The 19,732-nt window shown below is 45.8% G+C and overlaps 1 protein-coding gene across 1 annotated transcript in view; it reads right to left on the reverse strand.

The window, feature by feature from the left end:
* LOC120989514 (disintegrin and metalloproteinase domain-containing protein 10-like) overlaps positions 1-19,732 on the reverse strand; it is a 257,328-nt gene that overhangs the window by 94,996 nt on the left and 142,600 nt on the right. The window contains exon 8 of the mRNA XM_040417664.1: positions 10,601-10,769. Coding sequence (XP_040273598.1) covers positions 10,601-10,769 — 169 coding nt within the window. The remainder of the gene's footprint in view (positions 1-10,600; positions 10,770-19,732) is intronic.

Below are 19,732 nucleotides of genomic sequence, written 5' to 3' on the forward strand. Positions count from 1 at the left end.
CATGTGATCCCACACTAGGATATTCCGAGGACCTTTTTTCATCGCCATTACTTGAGTTGACCCCCTCGCCAAGCACGCTTGAAGAGGGACATGAGATATTGTGCCCTGATTCTCAACCTCTTGAGCATCCACAGTCACAAGAACATGGCGGTGGGGAACGGCAATTAGTGTTTAATGAGGTGAATGATGATGAGACACAGTTGCCAATGAGTCAACCGCAATTACTGTCTCAAGAGGTAGATGAAGAGGATGAGACACAGTTGTCAATCACTGAGGTTGTGGTTAGGTCAACAAATCAGGAGGATGATCAGAGTAAGGAAGTGGAATAGGAGGTGGTGGACGATGAGGTCACTGACCCAACCTGGGAAGGTGGAAAGCCAAGCAAGGACAGCCGTACAGAGGGGGAAGGGATCTGCAGCACCGCAACCGGCTGGAAGAGGCAGTGGGGTGGCAAAAGGGAGAAGGCGGGCCACACCAAACAGGCCCGCTACTGTTCCACGCAGAACCCTCTTGTGAATATCTCCCTTGCCAAGGGGTAGATGTTCCGCAGTATGGTGCTTTTTTTTAGGAAAGTGCGGACGACAAAAGAATAGTGGTTTTCAACCTGTGCCATACCAATAATGAGCCGGGGCGTGAACACTAGCAACCTCACCACCACCAGCATGATCCGCCACATGACATCCAAGCACTGTAATAAGTGGGACGAATGCCTGGGTTTACAATCTGTGTCTGCGGGTCACACCACTGCCTCCTCTTCCCCTATGTTACGTGCTGACCGATCCCCTGTCGAAGGCGCAAGGCGGGATGCCTCCCGCCCTGCACCTGAACCTTCGCAAGCACCATCAGCGACCACATCCACTTCTGTGTCCCAGTGCAGCGTCCAAATGTCCTTACCCCAGGCCTTTGAACGCAAGCGAAAATACCCAGCCACCCACCCACAGGCCATAGCACTAAATGCGCAGCTTTCCAAATTACTGGCCCTGGAAATGTTAAATGTTGCCTTTTATGCTTGTGGACACTGAGGCCTTCCACAGCCTGATGTCGGCGGCCGTCCCGCTTTACACAGTCCCCAGCCGCCACTATTTTTCAAGGTGTGCCATGCCCGCCTTACACCAACATGTGTCCCGTAACATCACACATGCCTGACCAACGCAGTTACTGGGAAGGTCTACTTAACCACGGACACATTGATAAGTGCATTCGGCCAGGGATGCTACATTTCCTTGACGGCACACTGGGTGAATGTTGTGGAGGCCGGGAGCGAGTGGTACCCTGGGATGGCACAGGTGCTACCAATGCCAAGGATTGCGGGTCCTATGCCGATCAGGGTTTCCGCCAGCACTTACATTAGTGGCTCCAAATCCCACTTCTCCTCCTCTGCATCCTCCTCCACTTCCACCTCCGATTTATCCACGTGCTGCACTAGTCAGTCATCAGTCGGTAGCTGGAATCAGTGTAGCACTGCAGTGGGGAAGCGGCAACAGGCTGTCCTTAAGCTGATATGGTTAGGGGACAAACACTGACGCAGAGCTGTGGCATGGGATAAGAGACCAGACTGAGCTGTGGCTCTCGCCACTCAACCTACAACCTACAACAACGTCAGTACTATAAAAAGAATAGAGGTAACAAAGTGGCTTTTAGCTCCACTGACGCTGAATCCTCTGATTCCGCCCCAGAATCATCTGTGTTATCTTCTGCTAATCATTCGGGCACTGCACATGACACCAATCCCAATACAAATGCTATTATAAACGCCGTGCAGGGCGGAAGCATGCAAGGAGGAGGTCGCTATCCGTCACGCCACAGAAAGACTTAAACAACATTCAAGTTATTAACCTATGAGCTAAAGTCTTCTCACAATTGCAAATTAATGTACTTGCCAAAGGTTTATCTTTTCTCCCACAGTGCATTTTGATGTATACCGCACCTTACTTGATGTCAACCGTTTTGCACACAATCTTACCATTAAAAAACACTTTTCTAATATAGATAATGTTGGTATAGTTTCTGCAGAGGCTGATACAATTCAGTCAAATTTTTCTGTTGATCAGATGTCTTCCTTTTTCCTTTCAGGAATTATCACACATTGCCTCTATGCAGACTATGCGTTTTCTCTCTGGGATTGATCCAGAGTGGCAAGTGCACAGTGACTTTGCGAATCATTTTCGCACCTATAACAGAGACTTTTATCCCATTCAGTCACGCACCCCCGCTCTTGATCAATTCCAAGATAATGTAGAACGTGATTTAGTCGAACTAGATAGGGTGTCTCAGAGTAGGGATACAAATGACAGTAAAAATAATCTCATGGCCAGTGAACGCAGAGCGTTAAAAGAATTGAAAAGTATGTCTGACATAATTGTGAGAAAGGCTGATAAGGGGGGAGCGGTGGTTATCTTGGATAGACTCGTGTATGCTGCACAAAATGAGCTTATGCTCTCTGATTCCGCCACCTATATCGGGTTGAAACAGGATCCCACCGCTCCTTTCCAAACCCTTTTGAGGAGTATCTTGGAGGAGGGACTGGATAGTGGATACTTGGACCAAAAACAATTTGACTATATTTTTGTCTCTTATCCAGTGGTCCCCATCTTCCATTCCCTACCAATCCAATGGTATATTTTAACTTGAAGCGTCCCCATCACCATGGGAACGCCTCTATGTTAGAATATACTGTCGGATATGAGTTAGATCGTGAAACTCAAATCCGACAGTATATTCTAACACAGAGGCGTTCCCATGGTAATGGGGACGCTTCAGGTTAGAATATACTAAAAGAACTGTGTACATGACTGTCCCCTGCTGCCTGGCAGGTGCTGCCAGGCAGCAGGGGGCAGACCCCCCCCCCCCTGTTTTTAACTCATTGGTGGCCAGTGCGGCCGGCCCCCCCTCCCCCCTGTAGTTAACTCTTTGTTGTCCAGTGCGGCCGGCCCCCCTCCCTCCCCTGTAGTTAACTCATTGGTGTCCAGTGGGCCCCCCTCCCTCCCCTGTAGTTAACTCTTTGTTGTCCAGTGCGGCCGGCCCCCTCCCTCCCCTGTAGTTAACTCTTTGTTGTCCAGTGGGCCCCCCCCCTCCCTCCCCTGTAGTTAACTCATTGGTGGCCAGTGGGCCCTCCCCCCTCCCTCCCCCTCCTAATTAAAATCTCCCCCCCTATCATTGGTGGCAGCGGAGAGTACCGATCGGAGTCCCAGTTTAATGGCTGGGGCTCCGATCGGTAACCATGGCAACCAGGACGCTACTGCAGTCCCGATTGCCATGGTTACTTAGCAATTTGTAGAAGCATTATACTTACCTGCGAGCTGCGATGTCTGTGTCCGGCCGGGAGCTCCTCCTACTGGTAAGTGACAGGTCTGTGCGGCGCATTGCTTAATGACCTGTCACTTACCAGTAGGAGGAGATCCCGGCCGGACACAGACATCGCAGCTCGCAGGTAAGTATAATGCTTCTACAAATTGCTAAGTAACCATGGCAACCGGGACTGCAGTAGCGTCCTGGTTGCCATGATTACCGATCGGAGCCCAAGCCATTAAACTGGGACTCCAATCGGTACTCTCCGCTGCTACCAATGATAGGGGGGAGATTTTAATTAGGAGGGGGAGGGAGGGGAGAGGGCCCACTGGCCACCAACGAGTTAACTACAGGGGAGGGAGGGGGGCCCCACTGGCCACCAACGAGTTAACTACAGGGGAGGGAGGGGGGCCGGCCGCACTGGACAACAAAGAGTTAACTACAGGGGAGGGAGGGGGGCCCACTGGCCACCAATGAGTTAACTACAGGGGAGGGAGGGGGGGGCGGCCGCACTGGCCACCAATATGTTAACTACAGGCGGCAGGGGGCAGTCATGTACACAGTTATTTTAGTATATTCTAACCTGAAGCGTCCCCATCACCATGGGAACGCCTCTGTGTTAGAATATACTGTCGGATCTGAGTTTTCACGAAGTGAAAACTCAGCTCTGAAAAAGCTTTTATGCAGACGGATCTTTGGATCCGTCTGTATTAAAGTAACCTACGGCCACGGATGCCAATCTTGTGTGCATCCGTGTTCTTTCACGGACTCATTGACTTGAATGGGTCCGTGAACCGTTGTCCATCAAAAAAATAGGACAGGTCATATTTTTTTGACGGACAGGATACACGGATCACGGTCTCGGCTGCAAAACGGTGCATTTTCCGATTTTTCCACGGACCCATTGAAAGTCAATGGGTCCGCGAAAAAAAAACGGAAAACGGCACAACGGCCACGGATGCACACAACGGTCGTGTGCATGAGGCCTAATATGGTGAGCCCCTCTCTTTACCAGGATAAACCTGGGTCCCAGCCTACCTGGCTGAGACACATAGGTAATTTTAAATGTGGACATAAAAAATGCACATGTTGCTCACATATGAGGATGGGCCCGCATATTTTGTCTACAAGTAATCACACTACTCATACTATTCAGCAATACATTAATTGCAACATCACATATGTGGTATATTGCATAACATGTTCTCTGTGTAATCTACAGTACGTCGGGTGCACATCAAACTGCTTAAAAGTTCGAATTTGCCGTCATATCTCTGATGTACCCCATGCTAAAATAAAAAATGTTTCTGCCGCAAGTTTGCATTTCGCTGCGGTTCATAATGGTAATACAGATAGCATGTTAGTACAAGGAGTGGAGAGGGTTAACGGACCAAGCAGAGGCGGTGATCACAAGAAAAAGCTGCTCAATCGTGAGTGCTTCTGGATTTTCAAATTAGGCTCACGGATACCGTCAGGATTGAACAGGCGTCATGATACTATTCTACATTACTAATATTTTTACTTCTTTTCTTTTTTATTATTGTAATTTGTAAATTTTACCTTACTTTCTATGTCTTTTGGCATGTTGTAATTGTTATGTACTTTATCTGTGGAGGATGTCATCAGGCGGTGTTTCCTGTACCTGATTGTGATCACCTGTTCTCAGTGGTTCACTATTTAGTCTCGACTTCACCTCCTACTGATGCACATCATGACTAAGGATCCACATCTATAGTGATCCGAAACCGGTCGATTTTCTGCATTGCTGTATGTTGGTTTTTATCTGCACGGGATCAAATAAAGCCTCAAGTATTTTTCAGTGAAGCTGGACCGTCTTTCTTTTTATTGGAATCTACTATATGGTCACTGTAAGGTATTTATTTTGGTTTTAGCACAGTGGTTTGTATTCCAAATCCATATCAGTATTGTTCTATCAACAGCCACTATGTCGTGGTAGTTTGCGTTCATGGTGTGGCTTTATTTTGCAGTGTGGGAAATGGGACATCTACCTCTATAGTCCCTAGCAATGCAACTGGGTCTTGCACATCCAAGCAACATGGAGAAGGTCCCAGATAAAAAATTCATCTTGGAGCCCATAGGACCCTAGTTATGCCCCAGGCTAAGTTCACATGTGCATTAGGAATTCAATTGATGTGACACGTGCAGCAAACCCTTGAGAAGCTGGACCAGAGGATGGTTGTGGAAGTGGCTCTGGCTGCAGAAAGTCTAACACGGTGGCTGTCCTCACTCCATTGCTCCTTAGGGCCAGTGAAGTGAAAGGAGGGTGCACCCTTTTTTCCCTCAGGGCACACCCTGGTCTTGGGCTCCTGCCTGTATGGGTGCAAGGCAGGGCATGTAAAGCTCAATGGCCAGTGTATGGTGAAGTGTATGGTGAGTCAGTAACCAGGCCAGATTTAAAGATGATCTCTCATTGGTCCAAACATTACAAACTAAGTATCAGGATACGGAGGGGATAGTGCAGGGATCTAACTGCACTTACTATTTTTCCTGGGCGCCGCTCCGTTCGCTCGCTGTGGCCCCCGTTGTATTCTCCCGCCTGGTATGCTAATTTTAGTATCAGAGCAATGAGGAGGAGACTCAGTCTTTCTCCGTGGGCGTCTCCTTCTCGCCTGGCTGTAGCACTGTCCAATCACAGAGGAGAGCGTCACAGCCAGGGAGAAGGTGAGTGTTTTTATTTTTTCCCTGGCTGTGACGCTCTCTGCTGCGATTGGACAGCGCTCCAGAGGTATTTCAATGTAAAGATGGTTCTCTCTTGGTCAGGCATGCTCAACCTGTGTCCCTCCAGCTGTTGCAAAACTAAAACTCTCAGCATGCCCGAACAGCTTACAGCTATCAGCCTACAGCAGGGCATGGTGGGAGTTGTACTCTTACAACAGCCGGAGGGCCGCAGGTTGAGCATCCCTGCTCTTGATAGATCATGCAGAGATGGTTAGTCTCTGTAGCTGAAAGCGTAATACCAAGGAGTGAGGCACATGAACTTTGCTTCCTATCTGCTTCCCTGCTAATACTAGAGTCTTCTATTAGACTGAGCTAGGGATGGAGCTAACAGTCCACACCTTAGCTTCCCTAAGGACCATGCCAGAGCTAGCTAACTCTGTGACTCCAATACATTACCATAGTAGGGATACAAAGCATAAAATGCCATAACCTAAAACAGCAAAACCATTTGCAAGTACCCCCTGCTCTGGGATACTGCACACAAAATAAAAAATGTAGACTGATATTGTAAAGCTCATTGCCCCTCTGCATAGACAGAACCCTTCACATATCACAATGAATCCTTCTCAACAGCCATAGGTCTTGACTAGAGATCAGCGAATCAGTGTTTTCAAGTTTGGCATACATGGTCGGGGTTATCTAAGAATTTCGTTATGGATTCCGCTACGATGGACCTTAACTTATGGTCCCTGGTAACAGAATCCATAACTGAATTCTTAGATAACCCGAACCTTGTATGCCGAACTTCAAAACACAATTTAGCTCAACACTAGTCTTGACCTCATAAAGGACCTTATTAACTTGGCAGCCATCAAACAACATGCTAGGTAGGCCACCAATAAATGCTCATCGGCATCAGTCATAATATTTGTCATTTAACCCGAAAAAAATATTGCTTCATGCTGTGCTATTTTTTTCTGGCAAATATGATGGAATCTTCATTAGATCCTCCAAGACAGATGTGAACAGAGCCTAATGGAGGTAGGGGTAAGCTGCATGTTACAACAGAAAGAAAGTTCACAACCTATTTTGTCTCCTGCACAGCCTACAGAGGGGGGAGGATACATTAATTTTCTCTTCATGTTATCACCCAGCAATCAGTAAGTTTTCAAGTCATTTGTTGACTATGTGGTTCAAATGTTTACTGTCAGCTGAAATATTTGGTCTACCTACTTCAGGTGATTATGTAAAGAAGTGTGTATGTAGACATTGATATAGACATAAGTGGCATGTATGAAAATCTAATGCTGTAAGTGTCAAGCTCTGCTTGACATTTAGCTCCAAACATGAATTGTGTATGCAATTCTTGCAAGATATTATGCTTCAAGAATAGTGTTGAGCGAAGCGAGTTCGGTTTCAAGTTTTAAAGTGGTTTTCAACTAAGTTATTCAAGGAAGTCACACACGACTTCGTCAATAACCAACTTCAGCTCATCGGAGCCCATACATTCTAATCAGACGAATCTCCGTACAGTATTATTCCGAAGTTTTGAACAAAGCGACTTCGAATGAGGCATCCAAAGCTCACTTCACTCAACACTATTTAAGAACACTGTATGAAGGCACTCGTAAGGCCGAATGCACATGGCCGTGTTCCACGGCCGAGAGAGCGGTCCGTGGTATGCCGGGCTGGATTCCTGTTCAGAGCAGGAGCGCACAACGTCGTTGGTTGCTATGACGCCGTGTGCTTCATGCCGCCGCTGCACTACAGTAATACACTCGTAGGAATCCAGCCCAGCATACCACGGACCGCTCTCGGCCGCGGAACACGGCCGTGTGCATTCGGCCTAAGTGTTAAGTGCCGGTGGCATTTTTATAATAGAAACATAGAAACATAGAATGTGTCGGTAGATAAGAACCATTTGGCCCATCTAGTCTGCCCAATATACTGAATACTATGAATAGCCCCTGGCCCTATCTTATATGAAGGGTGGCCTTATGCCTATCCCATGCATGCTTAAACTCCTTCACTGTATTTGCAGCTACCACTTCTGCAGGAAGGCTATTCCATGCATCCACTACTCTCTCAGTAAAGTAATACTTCCTTTCGTCCAAGACGAAAAGCTACAGGATTAATAATGGCAGTGATCTTATATGGACCAATAAATCTTGGATCCAACTTCCAAGAAGGTACCTTCATCTTAATGTTTCTTGTGGACAGCCACACAGAATCACCCACTCTTACATCCAGACCATTCATACGTTTCCTGTCAGCCACACATTTATACTTGTTGCCCATATTCATTAAGTTATTTTGAATTTTCCGCCATATAGAAGACAATGATGACAAAAAACGTTCCTCCTCAGGAATACTGGAAGTATCCGAACCAGAGAATGTGCCAAACTGCAGGTGAAACCCATATGCCCCAAAAAACTGCGACTTACCAGAAGACTCCTGTGTCACGATCAGTGTGGGGGGAAGCTCCACACTGAACAGAGGAGGGAAGGGGAACAGTAACTGGGCCTGGAAACTAGGGAAGAAACAGGTCACCTCCTAGACAACCCTAATCCGGGCCCTAACTGTCTATCAATATGAATAGACCTTGAAGGTAGGAATATTCATATGCAGGATACCTAGGCATTTATTTCCCCTTAAGGCCCTGGAAAAGGTTAGGACCAGAGACAACCCATTCCTCCCCAGATGGACGAATGTAAGTCTCTGTCTCAGACCCAGATACAAAGAACAGGGAATATAACAAACACAAACAAATGCGACACTTAACTCATGTAGAGACGGACGAGCAGGAACACCAGAGACAAACTCACACCAGCTCAACGAAACCCAAATGAAGCTATCTACTGCATAGTCAGAAGGGTGGGGTCAGACTATAAAGGGTAGAAGTGATGACCACTGAGCAATAGAAATCAAGAGAAAGCAACACTGAATCAAGAGAAATCAAGGAGGCTGTTAGATTTATCCACGCTCAGCCAATCTCCTTGATATCCTGACATCAGTCACTTGAGGGACCGTGACAGTACCCCCCTTCTACGGGTGAGTTCTGGGCACCCAGGACTGACCTTATCAGGATGGGCTCTGTGAAAGGCCTTCACCAGATGATTTGCATTAACATCGGCCTCTGGAACCCACATCCTCTCCTCTGGTCCGTAACCCTTCCAGTGGACGAGATACTGGAGGGATCTACGGAGAACTCGGGAGTCCACAATCCTGCTGATTTGAAATTTATTCAACAACGACTTATGAAATACGTTATGAATTTTCAAAGTCTGAGGAAGTTTAAGACAGAAGGCTACAGGGTTAACATAGAAACATAGAATGTGTCGGTAGATAAGAACCATTTGGCCCATCTAGTCTGCCCAATATACTGAATACTATGAATAGCCCCTGGCCCTATGAAGGATGGCCTTATGCCTATCCCATGCATGCTTAAACTCCTTCACTGTATTTGCAGCTACCACTTCTGCAGGAAGGCTATAACATGCATCCACTACTCTCTCAGTAAAGTAATACTTCCGGATATTACTTTTAAACCTTTGCCCCTCTAATTTAAAACTATGTCCTCTTGTAGCAGTTTTTCTTCTTTTAAATATTCTCTCCTCTTTTACCTTGTTGATTCAATTTATGTATTTAAGTTTCTATCATATCCCCTCTGTCTCGTCTTTCTTCAAAGCTATACATGTTAAGGCCCTTTAATCTTTCCTGGTAAGTTTTATCCTGCAATCCATGTACTAGTTTAGTAGCTCTTCTCTGAACTCTCTCCAAAGTATCACTATCCTTCTGGAGATGGTGTCTCCAGTACTGCGCACAATACTCCAAATGAGGTCTCACTAGTGCTCTGTAGAGCGGCATGAGCACCTCCCTCTTTCTACTGGTAATGCCTCTCCCTATACACCCAAGCATTCTGCTAGCATTTCCTGCTGCTCTATGACATTGTCTGCCTACCTTTAAGTCTTCTGAAATAATGACCCCTAAATCCCTTTCCTCAGATACTGAGGTTAGGACTGTATCACTGATTTTATATTCTGCTCCTGGGTTTTCACACCCCAGGTGCATTATCTTGCAGTTATCAACATAAAATTTTAGTTGCCAGATTTTTGACCATTCCTCTAGTTTTCCTAAATCCTTTTCCATTTGGTGTATTGCTCCAGGAACATCAACCCTTGTTACAAATCTGTGTCATCAGCAAAAAGACACACCTTACCATCGAGGCCTTCTGAAATTTCGCTGATAAAGATAAAGATAATGAGCCAAGTGTCCATCCTGGCAGCTTTGCAAGAGACTGCCCCTTGATTGACAGGGCCAGGAGACATGTCTGGCCCTGTCAATCAAAGGACAGCTTCTTGCACCGTTGCTCCGAGTAGCAGTGCAGAGGCTCTGCAGCTGCTACCTGAGCGTGAGTGGCGCATGTACATTTGGCATCTGCACTGCTCAGGTAGATCACTCTATGTTTCACTTTTTGTATTGAATTACTGAAATAAATTAACTTTTCAATTATCTAATTTGTGATGCTTTTACCGAATTTTCTATTTAATTTACATTAAGAATCTTGTAAATGAACATGGCCATCATATTACATGTCCCCTATATACAAAGCATATTTCAACATTCCCTTTACCTTCTTTTCCTGTCCATGCAAGTCCAAGGATCCCATTGTAATCTCTATTTGTCAGTAAGTATGAGAGGCAGACATTATTCCAGTTGGAGCTGGAGTGTAACATTAGGAGTTTTTCTGGTCCTATATAAGCTCCATGCATAGCATTATTGGGCTGCTCCTCCTGAATTATCTGAAACATTGATAAGAATAAATACACAGACAAATTAGCATGGTGTAAAAATTGTATGCACAGTTCATACATTGCGCCAGCTCCTCAGTACTGTGGTCACCAGAACTCACGAGATGCATGCTCGATCCAATATATTTGGAGCTGTAGGATGATGCTGATATGCGAAATGGTCACTACTCTGCTGTACAGCGATGGGGGAAGCAATGTATAGATTAATCAACTGCTGATATTATCTCAGACCACTTCATCAAATAGCATCAAATCCATTGGATGGAGATCATGCATAGAATGCAAGACACATGGAACAGTATATCATTTTAAATAAACATCAATATTTGGGGGTGTGGCCAACTGCCGGCATGAACAGACCTGTCTAAGAACTGCTCCGGCTCCCGACTTACATCCTTCACCATCCTGGCACATATCCTCTAGCCATCACAGCTTGGTCAGTGCATAAGATAAGGAGAAAGCCAAGGAGTCAAACCATGAGTCCTAGCAAGGCCCAAGCAGCAGCGGACAGGCTGAAAGAATATGCTAGGCAAGAGACCCAACATGGCACCGCTTCCTCTATGATGCCACGAGCCTCTGTTATATGCGGGCAAGCAGTACAGCAGTCTACAACAGAAACTACCGAAGAACTCGAGTTCACCTTGAAGGCAGCTTATGATCAGCTAACGGCCACTATCATATCCTGCCAGACCTCGCTTACAGGCAAGATCAAGGAGGTGAGAGTGGACTTGGGCCTACTACGCCACGAAGTGCAACAACTAAGAGATAGGGTCCACCATACTGAAGATTGTATATCGGCCTTAGAGGATCTTACCCATCCCCTGACAGCAAGAATGCAAGCCATGGAGAGCTCAGTGGATCTGTGGAGACAAAAATGTGAAGACCTATAAAATCGGGCTTGGAGGAACAATGTCAGAATCCTGGGCATGCCAGAAAGAGCTGAAGGCCCAGGTCTGGCCACATTCCTGGAGATGTGGTTTAAATCCACATTTCCTGAAGCGGCCTTTTCTATGGTCTATGCTGTAGAGAGGGCTCACCGAGTCCCTTCACGACCACCACTATCGGGAGCTCCTCCAAGACCACTCTTGGTCCGCTTCCTGAACTGGAAGGACCGAGACCTTATCCTCAGCCAAGCAGAAATAAACAGGCTATATCATTTGAAAATGTGACCATATCGCTCTTTCCCGATTTCTCAGTGGAACTTCAGAAGAAGCGTGCCACCTTTGTATCTGTAAAGAGACGCTTAAGGGAACTTAACCTACAATATTCCATGGCGTACCCTGCTCGCTTGCGCATGGTGGATGGCGGGAAAACGGTCTTCTTCACTGACCCCTGGAAAGCAGAGGACTAGGTGACCAGACGCCCAGGACACTCACCACCCACTTGAATGGTATTGTGGTTCTCTGAGTTCTTTCTCCTTGTCCTCCTACAGGAGAATCTCTTTATTGGACAGAGATGATATTTTTCACAGTCTACACCTTGGACTATCGGTATTATAATTGCTTATAAATATACCCAATTATTACAGTCCTAGTTGTACTGAGAAGCTGTCGGGTACCCCCTGACTAACCAAGGGTAGCTTAATGATGTCTATTGCACTGGTTATTGTTTATAGCTCCATGACTAAGTTAAGGCAAACCGGCCAGATACCTGCATAGATATTCCACCACATTACACTATGCAGGTCCCCGACTTTGTAGTTTCTTTTATACAGTTTCTACAGTTTTGGTTATTTACGTTTTGTTCTATGGTATTTATTTTTGTTAAGGTAAGGCACAGAGGCATTAGATACAGAATATATAGGGTACCTGAATTAAGGGAGAAGAAAGTAATGTTCAGTCGACCATGTTCTTCAGATACCAAATATCCTGCAGTTAATACAATGACACATCCATGGCCACATTAAGGACCTTTCACTTTTTTTTTATTTTTATTCAAGATAAATACCTTTGCCTGATGCTGCCACCCTGCCTGTTTTTTTTTTAAATATCGCTCCTGCACCCCGCTGTGCCCCCCTGTATTTTTCCCGCTCAGTATGTTAATACTGAGCATCGGTACAGGGAGGAGGAGACGCCAGGGTTTCTCAATGGGCGTCTCCTTCTCCAATCACAGCGAAGAGCGTCACAGTCAGGGAGGGGAAAAAAAGCTCACCTTCTCCCTGGCTGTGACGCTCTCCGCTGTGATTGGATCGCGGCACAGCCAGGGAGAAGGAGACACCCATTGAAAAACACAGGGGGTATCTTGGTGGAGGAAGCTGAGACAATAGTGACTAGGTTCCAAGAATTTTACCAAGACCTGTATAGATCTATAGTGCAATATACCCCCCTGAATTGGATAACTATCTTCAGGAAGTTACTTACCCACAGCTGAGTAACCAGGATAGAGAGCTTCTAGATGGAGAGCTAACACTAGAGAAAGTTCAGATTGCTATAAAAGGATTAACCCCGGGGAAGGCACCTGGTCCAGATGGCATCCCGCTAGAAGTGTACTCCAAGTATATTGACGTTCTGGGACCACAACTACATAAAATGTATCTGGCAGCACAGCAACAAGGGTGTCTCCCAGAATGTTTGTATGATGCTTCGATAGTGGTGATGTTGAAGCCTGACCAAAACTCACTGGAATGCGGCTCTTACGGGCCTATTTCCCTGTTGTGTATAGATTACAAAATACTCACTAAGATATTAGCTAATAGATTGAATAAAGTAATCACTGCTATTGTACATGGGGATCAGTCCGGCTTCATTCCAGGATGATCAACATCCAGCAATATTAGAAGGGCACAAGTCATTGCTCAGGCGGAAGTGGGAGGACATAAACAATTAGTCTTGGCCTCCTTAGACAAGGCCAAAGCATTCAACTCCGTGGAATGGCCATACCTACTAGAGGTACTGAAGTGTTTGGTCCGGTTTTTATCACATGGATCTCTATAATATACAAGAATCCCAAAGCCAACATATTAGTCAATGGTACACACTCGGCATCATTGAATCTAAGTAGAGGCACTCGGCAGGGATGCCCCCTCTCACCCCTCCTTTTTGCAGTAGCTGTAGAACACCTTGCTCTTAGAATCCGACAGGATACTGTGTTTAGGGGGATATCTATGGGATAGAGAGAGAATAGGATAGGATTACCGTATATGCTGACGACTTGATACTGTTTATGCATGATGTGGAGTCTTCCTTACCAAGGGCAATAGAACTTACTGACCGCTCAGGACACTTTTCAGGTCTCCGCATAAACTGGTCTAAATCAGCCCTCATGCCACTCTGGACAACTGATTGGCCATCAGTATACGACAATCTACCTGTAGTGGACTACTTTAAGTACCTAGGTATTGTTATCACCAAAGACCCACTTACGTCCTTTACTAAAAACATTGCTCCCATTGAATCATTTTTTGTTGACAAGTTCAGGTCCTGGAAAACCCTTCCCTTATCTATAATGGGTAGACTAAACCTTATTAAAATGATCTTGTTGCCCAAGGGTCTCTACTTATTGGAACACTCATGTATGCCTATACCTCGCAGTTTCTTTGACCGCTTACATTCCTTGATGACTGCCTTTGTATGGGGAACAGCCAGGTGTAAACTTGCTTTACATACCCTGCAAAGACCCAAACAGCAGGGAGGAGCGCCTTTGCCTAATTTTTATTTATACTTTCTGGCTGGTCAGGTGAGATACCTCGCACCTTGGGTATCATCGACTGCATTACCAAATGCAGAATACTATTTACAACATTATTTACAACTATCTACATTGTGGCCAATACTGGAGAGTATCTACGTATTTCCAAGACGTGCCCTCCCCATGCATAGGTTAGCACATCAGGTGTGGAGCGTGGCAAAACTCCAGTAATACAAAGATTTTGCAGATGTCATCCCACTATGGGATAACCCAATTTTTCCTAACTTGCAGAATTATGAAGTGGCAGAAATATGGAGAGAATATGGAATACTTACCTTGAAAGATTTATATTACAATGGGGTCTTATGTTCTTTTGTGCACCTGCAGAATAGTAGACGAGCCATATCGACATATCCACTGATAGGGATACTTAATACACAAGGACCGAGGGGAATTATATCAGCTCTATATACCTACCTATCATAGGCGTGCGCACGGGGGGTGTCCCGGGTGTGTACCGGAGGACCAGGAAGCGGTGAACGCTATGTACTTACCGCTTCCTGATCCTCGGCTGTTGGTTGTGCAGGGCTGCGCACAGCGTGAGGCGCTTTGTGACGTCACGCTGTGCGGAACAGTTCAGAGCACAGCCGACAGCAGGAGGAAGAGGATCGCGGGCGGCGTCCAGGAGCAGAGAGGTAAGTGTTTTTTAATTTTATAAAAAGTAAGGCTGCTGGGGGCATAATGGGGGCTGAGGGATATAGGGGCTAATGAGGCATAATGGGGGCTAATGAGGCATAATGGGACTAATGAGGTATAATGGGGCTAATGAGAGGCATAATGGGGGCTAATGAGAGGCATAATGGGGGCTAATGAGGCATAAGGGCTGATAATGGGGGCTAATGGCATATAGGCTATATATACAGTTGCAAGAAAAAGTATGTGAACCCTTTGGAATTATATGGATTTCTGCATAAATTGGTCATAAAATGTAATCTAATCTTCATCTAAGTCACAACAATAGACAATCACAGTCTGCTTAAACTAATAACACACAAAGAATTAAATGTTACCATGTTTTTATTGAACACACCATGTAAACATTCACAGTGCAGGTGGAAAAAGTATGTGAACCCCTAGACTAATGACATCTCCAAAAGCTAATTGGAGTGAGGTGTCAGCCAACTGGAGTCCAATCAATGAGATGAGATTGGAGATGTTGGTTACAGCTGCCCTGCCCTATAAAAAACACACACCAGTTCTGGGTTTTCTTTTCACAAGAAGCATTGCCTGATGTGAATGATGCCTCGCACAAAAGAGCTCTCAGAAGACCTACGATTAAGAATTGTTGACTTGTATAAAGCTGGAAAGGGTTAAAAAAGTATCTCCAAAAGCCTTGCTGTTCATCAGTCCACTATAAGACAAATTGTCTATAAATAGAGAAAGTTCAGCACTGCTGCTACTCTTCCTAGGAGTGGCTGTCCTGTAAATATGACTGCAAGAGCACAGCGCAGACTGCTCAATGAGGTGAAGAAGAATCCTAGAATGTCAGCTAAAGACTTACAAAAGTCTCTGGCATATGCTAACATCCCTGTTAGCGAATCTACGATACGTAAAACACTAAACAAGAATGGATTTCATGGGAGGATACCACAGAGGAAGCCACTGCTGTCCAAAAAAAACATTGCTGCACGTTTACAGTTTGCACAAGAGCACCTGGATGTTCCACAGCAGTACTGGCAAAATATTCTATGGACAGCTAAAACCAAAGTTGAGTTGTTTGGAAGAAACACACAACATTATGTGTGGAGAAAAAGAGGCACAGCACACCAACATCAAAACTTCATCCCAACTGTGAAATATGATGGTGGGGGCATCATAGTTTGAGCCTGCGTTGCTGCGTCAGGGCCTGGACGGATTGCTACCATAAAGGAAAAATGAATTCCCAAGTTTATCAAGACATTTTGCAGGAGAACTTAAGGCCATCTGTCCACCAGATAAAGCTCAACAGAATATGGGTGTTGCAACAGGACAACGACCCAAAGCATAGAAGTAAATCAACAACAGAATGGCTTAAACAGAAGAAAATACGCCTTCTGAAGTGGCCCAGTCAGAGTCCTGACCTCAACCCGATTGAGATGCTGTGGCATGACCTCAAGAAAGGGATTCACACTAGACATTCCAAGAATATTGCTGAACTGAAACAGTTCTGTAAAGAGGAATGGTCAAGAATTACTCCTGACCGTTGTGCGCGTCTGATCTGCAACTACAGGAAGCGTTTGGTTGAAGTTATTGCTGCCAAAGGAGGTTCAACCAGTTATTAAATGCAAGGGTTCACATACTTTTTCCACCTACACTGTGAATGTTTACATGGTGTGTTCAATAAAAACATGGTAACATTTAATTCTTTGTGTGTTATTAGCTTAAGCAGACTGTGATTGTCTATTGTTGTGACTTAGATGAAGATCAGATCACATTTTATGACCAATTTGTGTAGAAATCCATATCATTCCAAAGGGTTCACATACTTTTTCCTGCAACTGTATATATATATATATATATATATATATATATATATATACTGCTCAAAAAAATAAAGGGAACACTTAAACAACACAATGTAACTCCAAGTCAATGACACTTCTGTGAAATAAAACTGTCCACTTAGGAAGCAACACTGAGTGACAATCAATTTCACATGCTGTTGTGAAAATGGGATAGACAACAGTTGGAAATTATAGGCAATTAGCAAGACACCCCCAATAAAGAAGTGGTTCTGCAGGTGGTGATCACAGACCACTTCTCAGTTCCTATGCTTCCTGGCTGATGTTTTGGTCACTTTTGAATGCTGGCAGTGCTTTCACTCTAGTGGTAGCATGAGACGGAGTCTACAACCCACACAAGTGGCTCAGGTAGTGCAGCTTATCCAGGATGGCACATCAATGCAAGCTGTGGCAAGAATGTTTGCTGTGTCTGTCAGCGTAGTGTCCAGAGCATGAAGGCGCTACCTGGAGACAGGTGTCACGAGGGTATCGAGAACCACGCCTGACTCCGTTATACCCGGGGTCAGGAAGTCGCAGCGGTTGGCTGCACGCTCTATTTAAGATAGGACTGTTTTCCTTATGGTAGCTTTCTGGGTTTGCTTTGCAAACCCTTTTGGCTCACTCAGGGATCCGTAGCTCCTTCTCCTCAGCTGTTCTTTGTCCAGCACTCCCAGACCTCCTTATATTCCTCTCTCACACTTCTCTTGTTGCCAGAGATAGAGCTGCCTGCCTGGACATCTATTCTGACCTTCTGGAGCTGTGTTGCTGCGTTCTCTGGTAGTTGGTCCAGAACGCTACCCTCCGGATCCCTGTTGGACCTTTTTGGTCTATTGTGGTCGCCCACCTGGGTGTATGTGTTTGTCTGTTTTGTCTGTCCTCTCCCTGGTGTTTCCCTCTTAGTGATAGTGGTGCGGACTAGCGATCCCACTGGCCCGTTCACTATCTAGGGCTCATATTAGGGAAAGCCAGGGTTTAGGCACGTGATCGCCGGACGGGTGAGGAACCCGTCTAGGGACGTCAGGGCAGTCAGGTGCCAGCCGCAAGGTGAGTCAGGGGTCACCACCTTTCCCTCTCCCTTGGGCAGGGCTTTCCCTGTTTTCCTCCCTGTGCGTGACGTCGGTCATTACAACAGGCCAGTACATCAGAAGACGTGGAGGAGGCCATAGGAGGGCAACAACCCAGCAGCAGGACCGCTACCTCCGCCTTTGTGCAAGGAGGAACAGGAGGAGCACTGCCAGAGCCTCCAGCAGGCCACAAATGTGCATGTGCATGCTCAAACGGTCAGAAACAGACTCCATGAGGGTGATATGAGGGCCCGACGTCCACAGGTGGGGGTTGTGCTTACAGCCCAACACCGTGCAGGACGTTTGGCATTTCACAGAGAACACCAAGATTGGCAAATTCGCTACTGGCGCCCTGTGCTCTTCACAGATGAAAGCAGGTTCACACTGAGCACATGTGACAGACGTGACAGAGTCTGGAGACGCCGTGGAGAACGTTCTGCTGCCTGCAACATCCTCCAGCATGACCGGTTTGGCATTGGGTCAGTAATGGTGTGGGTGGCATTTCTTTGGAGGGCCGCACAGCCCTCCATGTGTTCGCCAGAGGTAGCCTGACTGCCATTAGGTACCGAGATGAGATCCTCAGACCCCTTGTGAGACCATATGCTGGTGCGGTTGGCCCTGGGTTCCTCCTAATGCAAGACAATGCTGGACCGCATGTGGCTGCAGTGTGTCAGCAGTTCCTGCAAGACGAAGGCATTGATGCTATGGACTGGCCCTCCCGTTCCCCAGACCTTAATCCAATTGAGCACATCTGGGACATCATGTCTCGCTCTATCCACCAACGTCACATTGCACCACAGACTGTCCAGGAGTTGGCAGATGCTTTAGTCCAGGTCTGGGAGGAGATCCCTCAGGAGACCGTCTGCCACCTCATCAGGAGCATGCACAGGCGTTGTAGGGAGGTCATACAGGCACGTGGAGGCCACACACACTACTGAGCCTCATTTTGACTTGTTTTAAGGACATTACATCAAAGTTGGATCAGCCTGTAGTGTGTTTTTCCACTTTAATTTTGAGTGTGACTCCAAATCCAGACCTCCATGGGTTGAAAAATTTGATTTCCATTTTAAATTTTTGTGTGATTTTGTTGTCAGCACATTCAACTATGTAAAGAACAAAGTATTTCAGAAGAATATTTAATTCAGATCTAGGATGTGTTATTTTTGTGTTCCCTTTATTTTTTTGAGCAGTATATATATATATATATATATATATATATATATACACATACACATGCGCGAGCGGTGTGTGTGTTTGTGCTTTAGGGTGCACACCCTAATGCAATAGGCTGCGCACGCCTATGCCGCCTATTGAGCAACCGAATGGCTTTACACCCTTTGGGAATTCATCCCACGATTATCTGCAGAAGACTAGCAGGAGGCATTGGAGTCTCCTTTAAAGGTTTCACCCTCTATTAATAATAGGCTAATACAACTATTAATTCTACATAGATGTTACTTGACCCATACCAGATTGTATAAGATGGGTAGAGTACCACACTCTAGATGTCATAGATGTGTACAGACAAATGCTAATTTCTGGCATATGATGTGGGAATGTAGCTACATTAAATCTTTCTGGCAGGAAGTTGTTAATGCTTTATCCACTATAATCCCCAGCCCGATCCCTTTTTGTCTCAAGGTGTGCCTACTGGGGATACTGGATGAAGAGGTATGGCCCCACCACATTAGCATATTCTTGATAGCACTATAGGACAATGGAA

The sequence above is a fragment of the Bufo bufo genome, chromosome 2 (genome assembly GCF_905171765.1).
Source record: "Bufo bufo chromosome 2, aBufBuf1.1, whole genome shotgun sequence".
Lineage (NCBI taxonomy): Eukaryota > Metazoa > Chordata > Amphibia > Anura > Bufonidae > Bufo > Bufo bufo.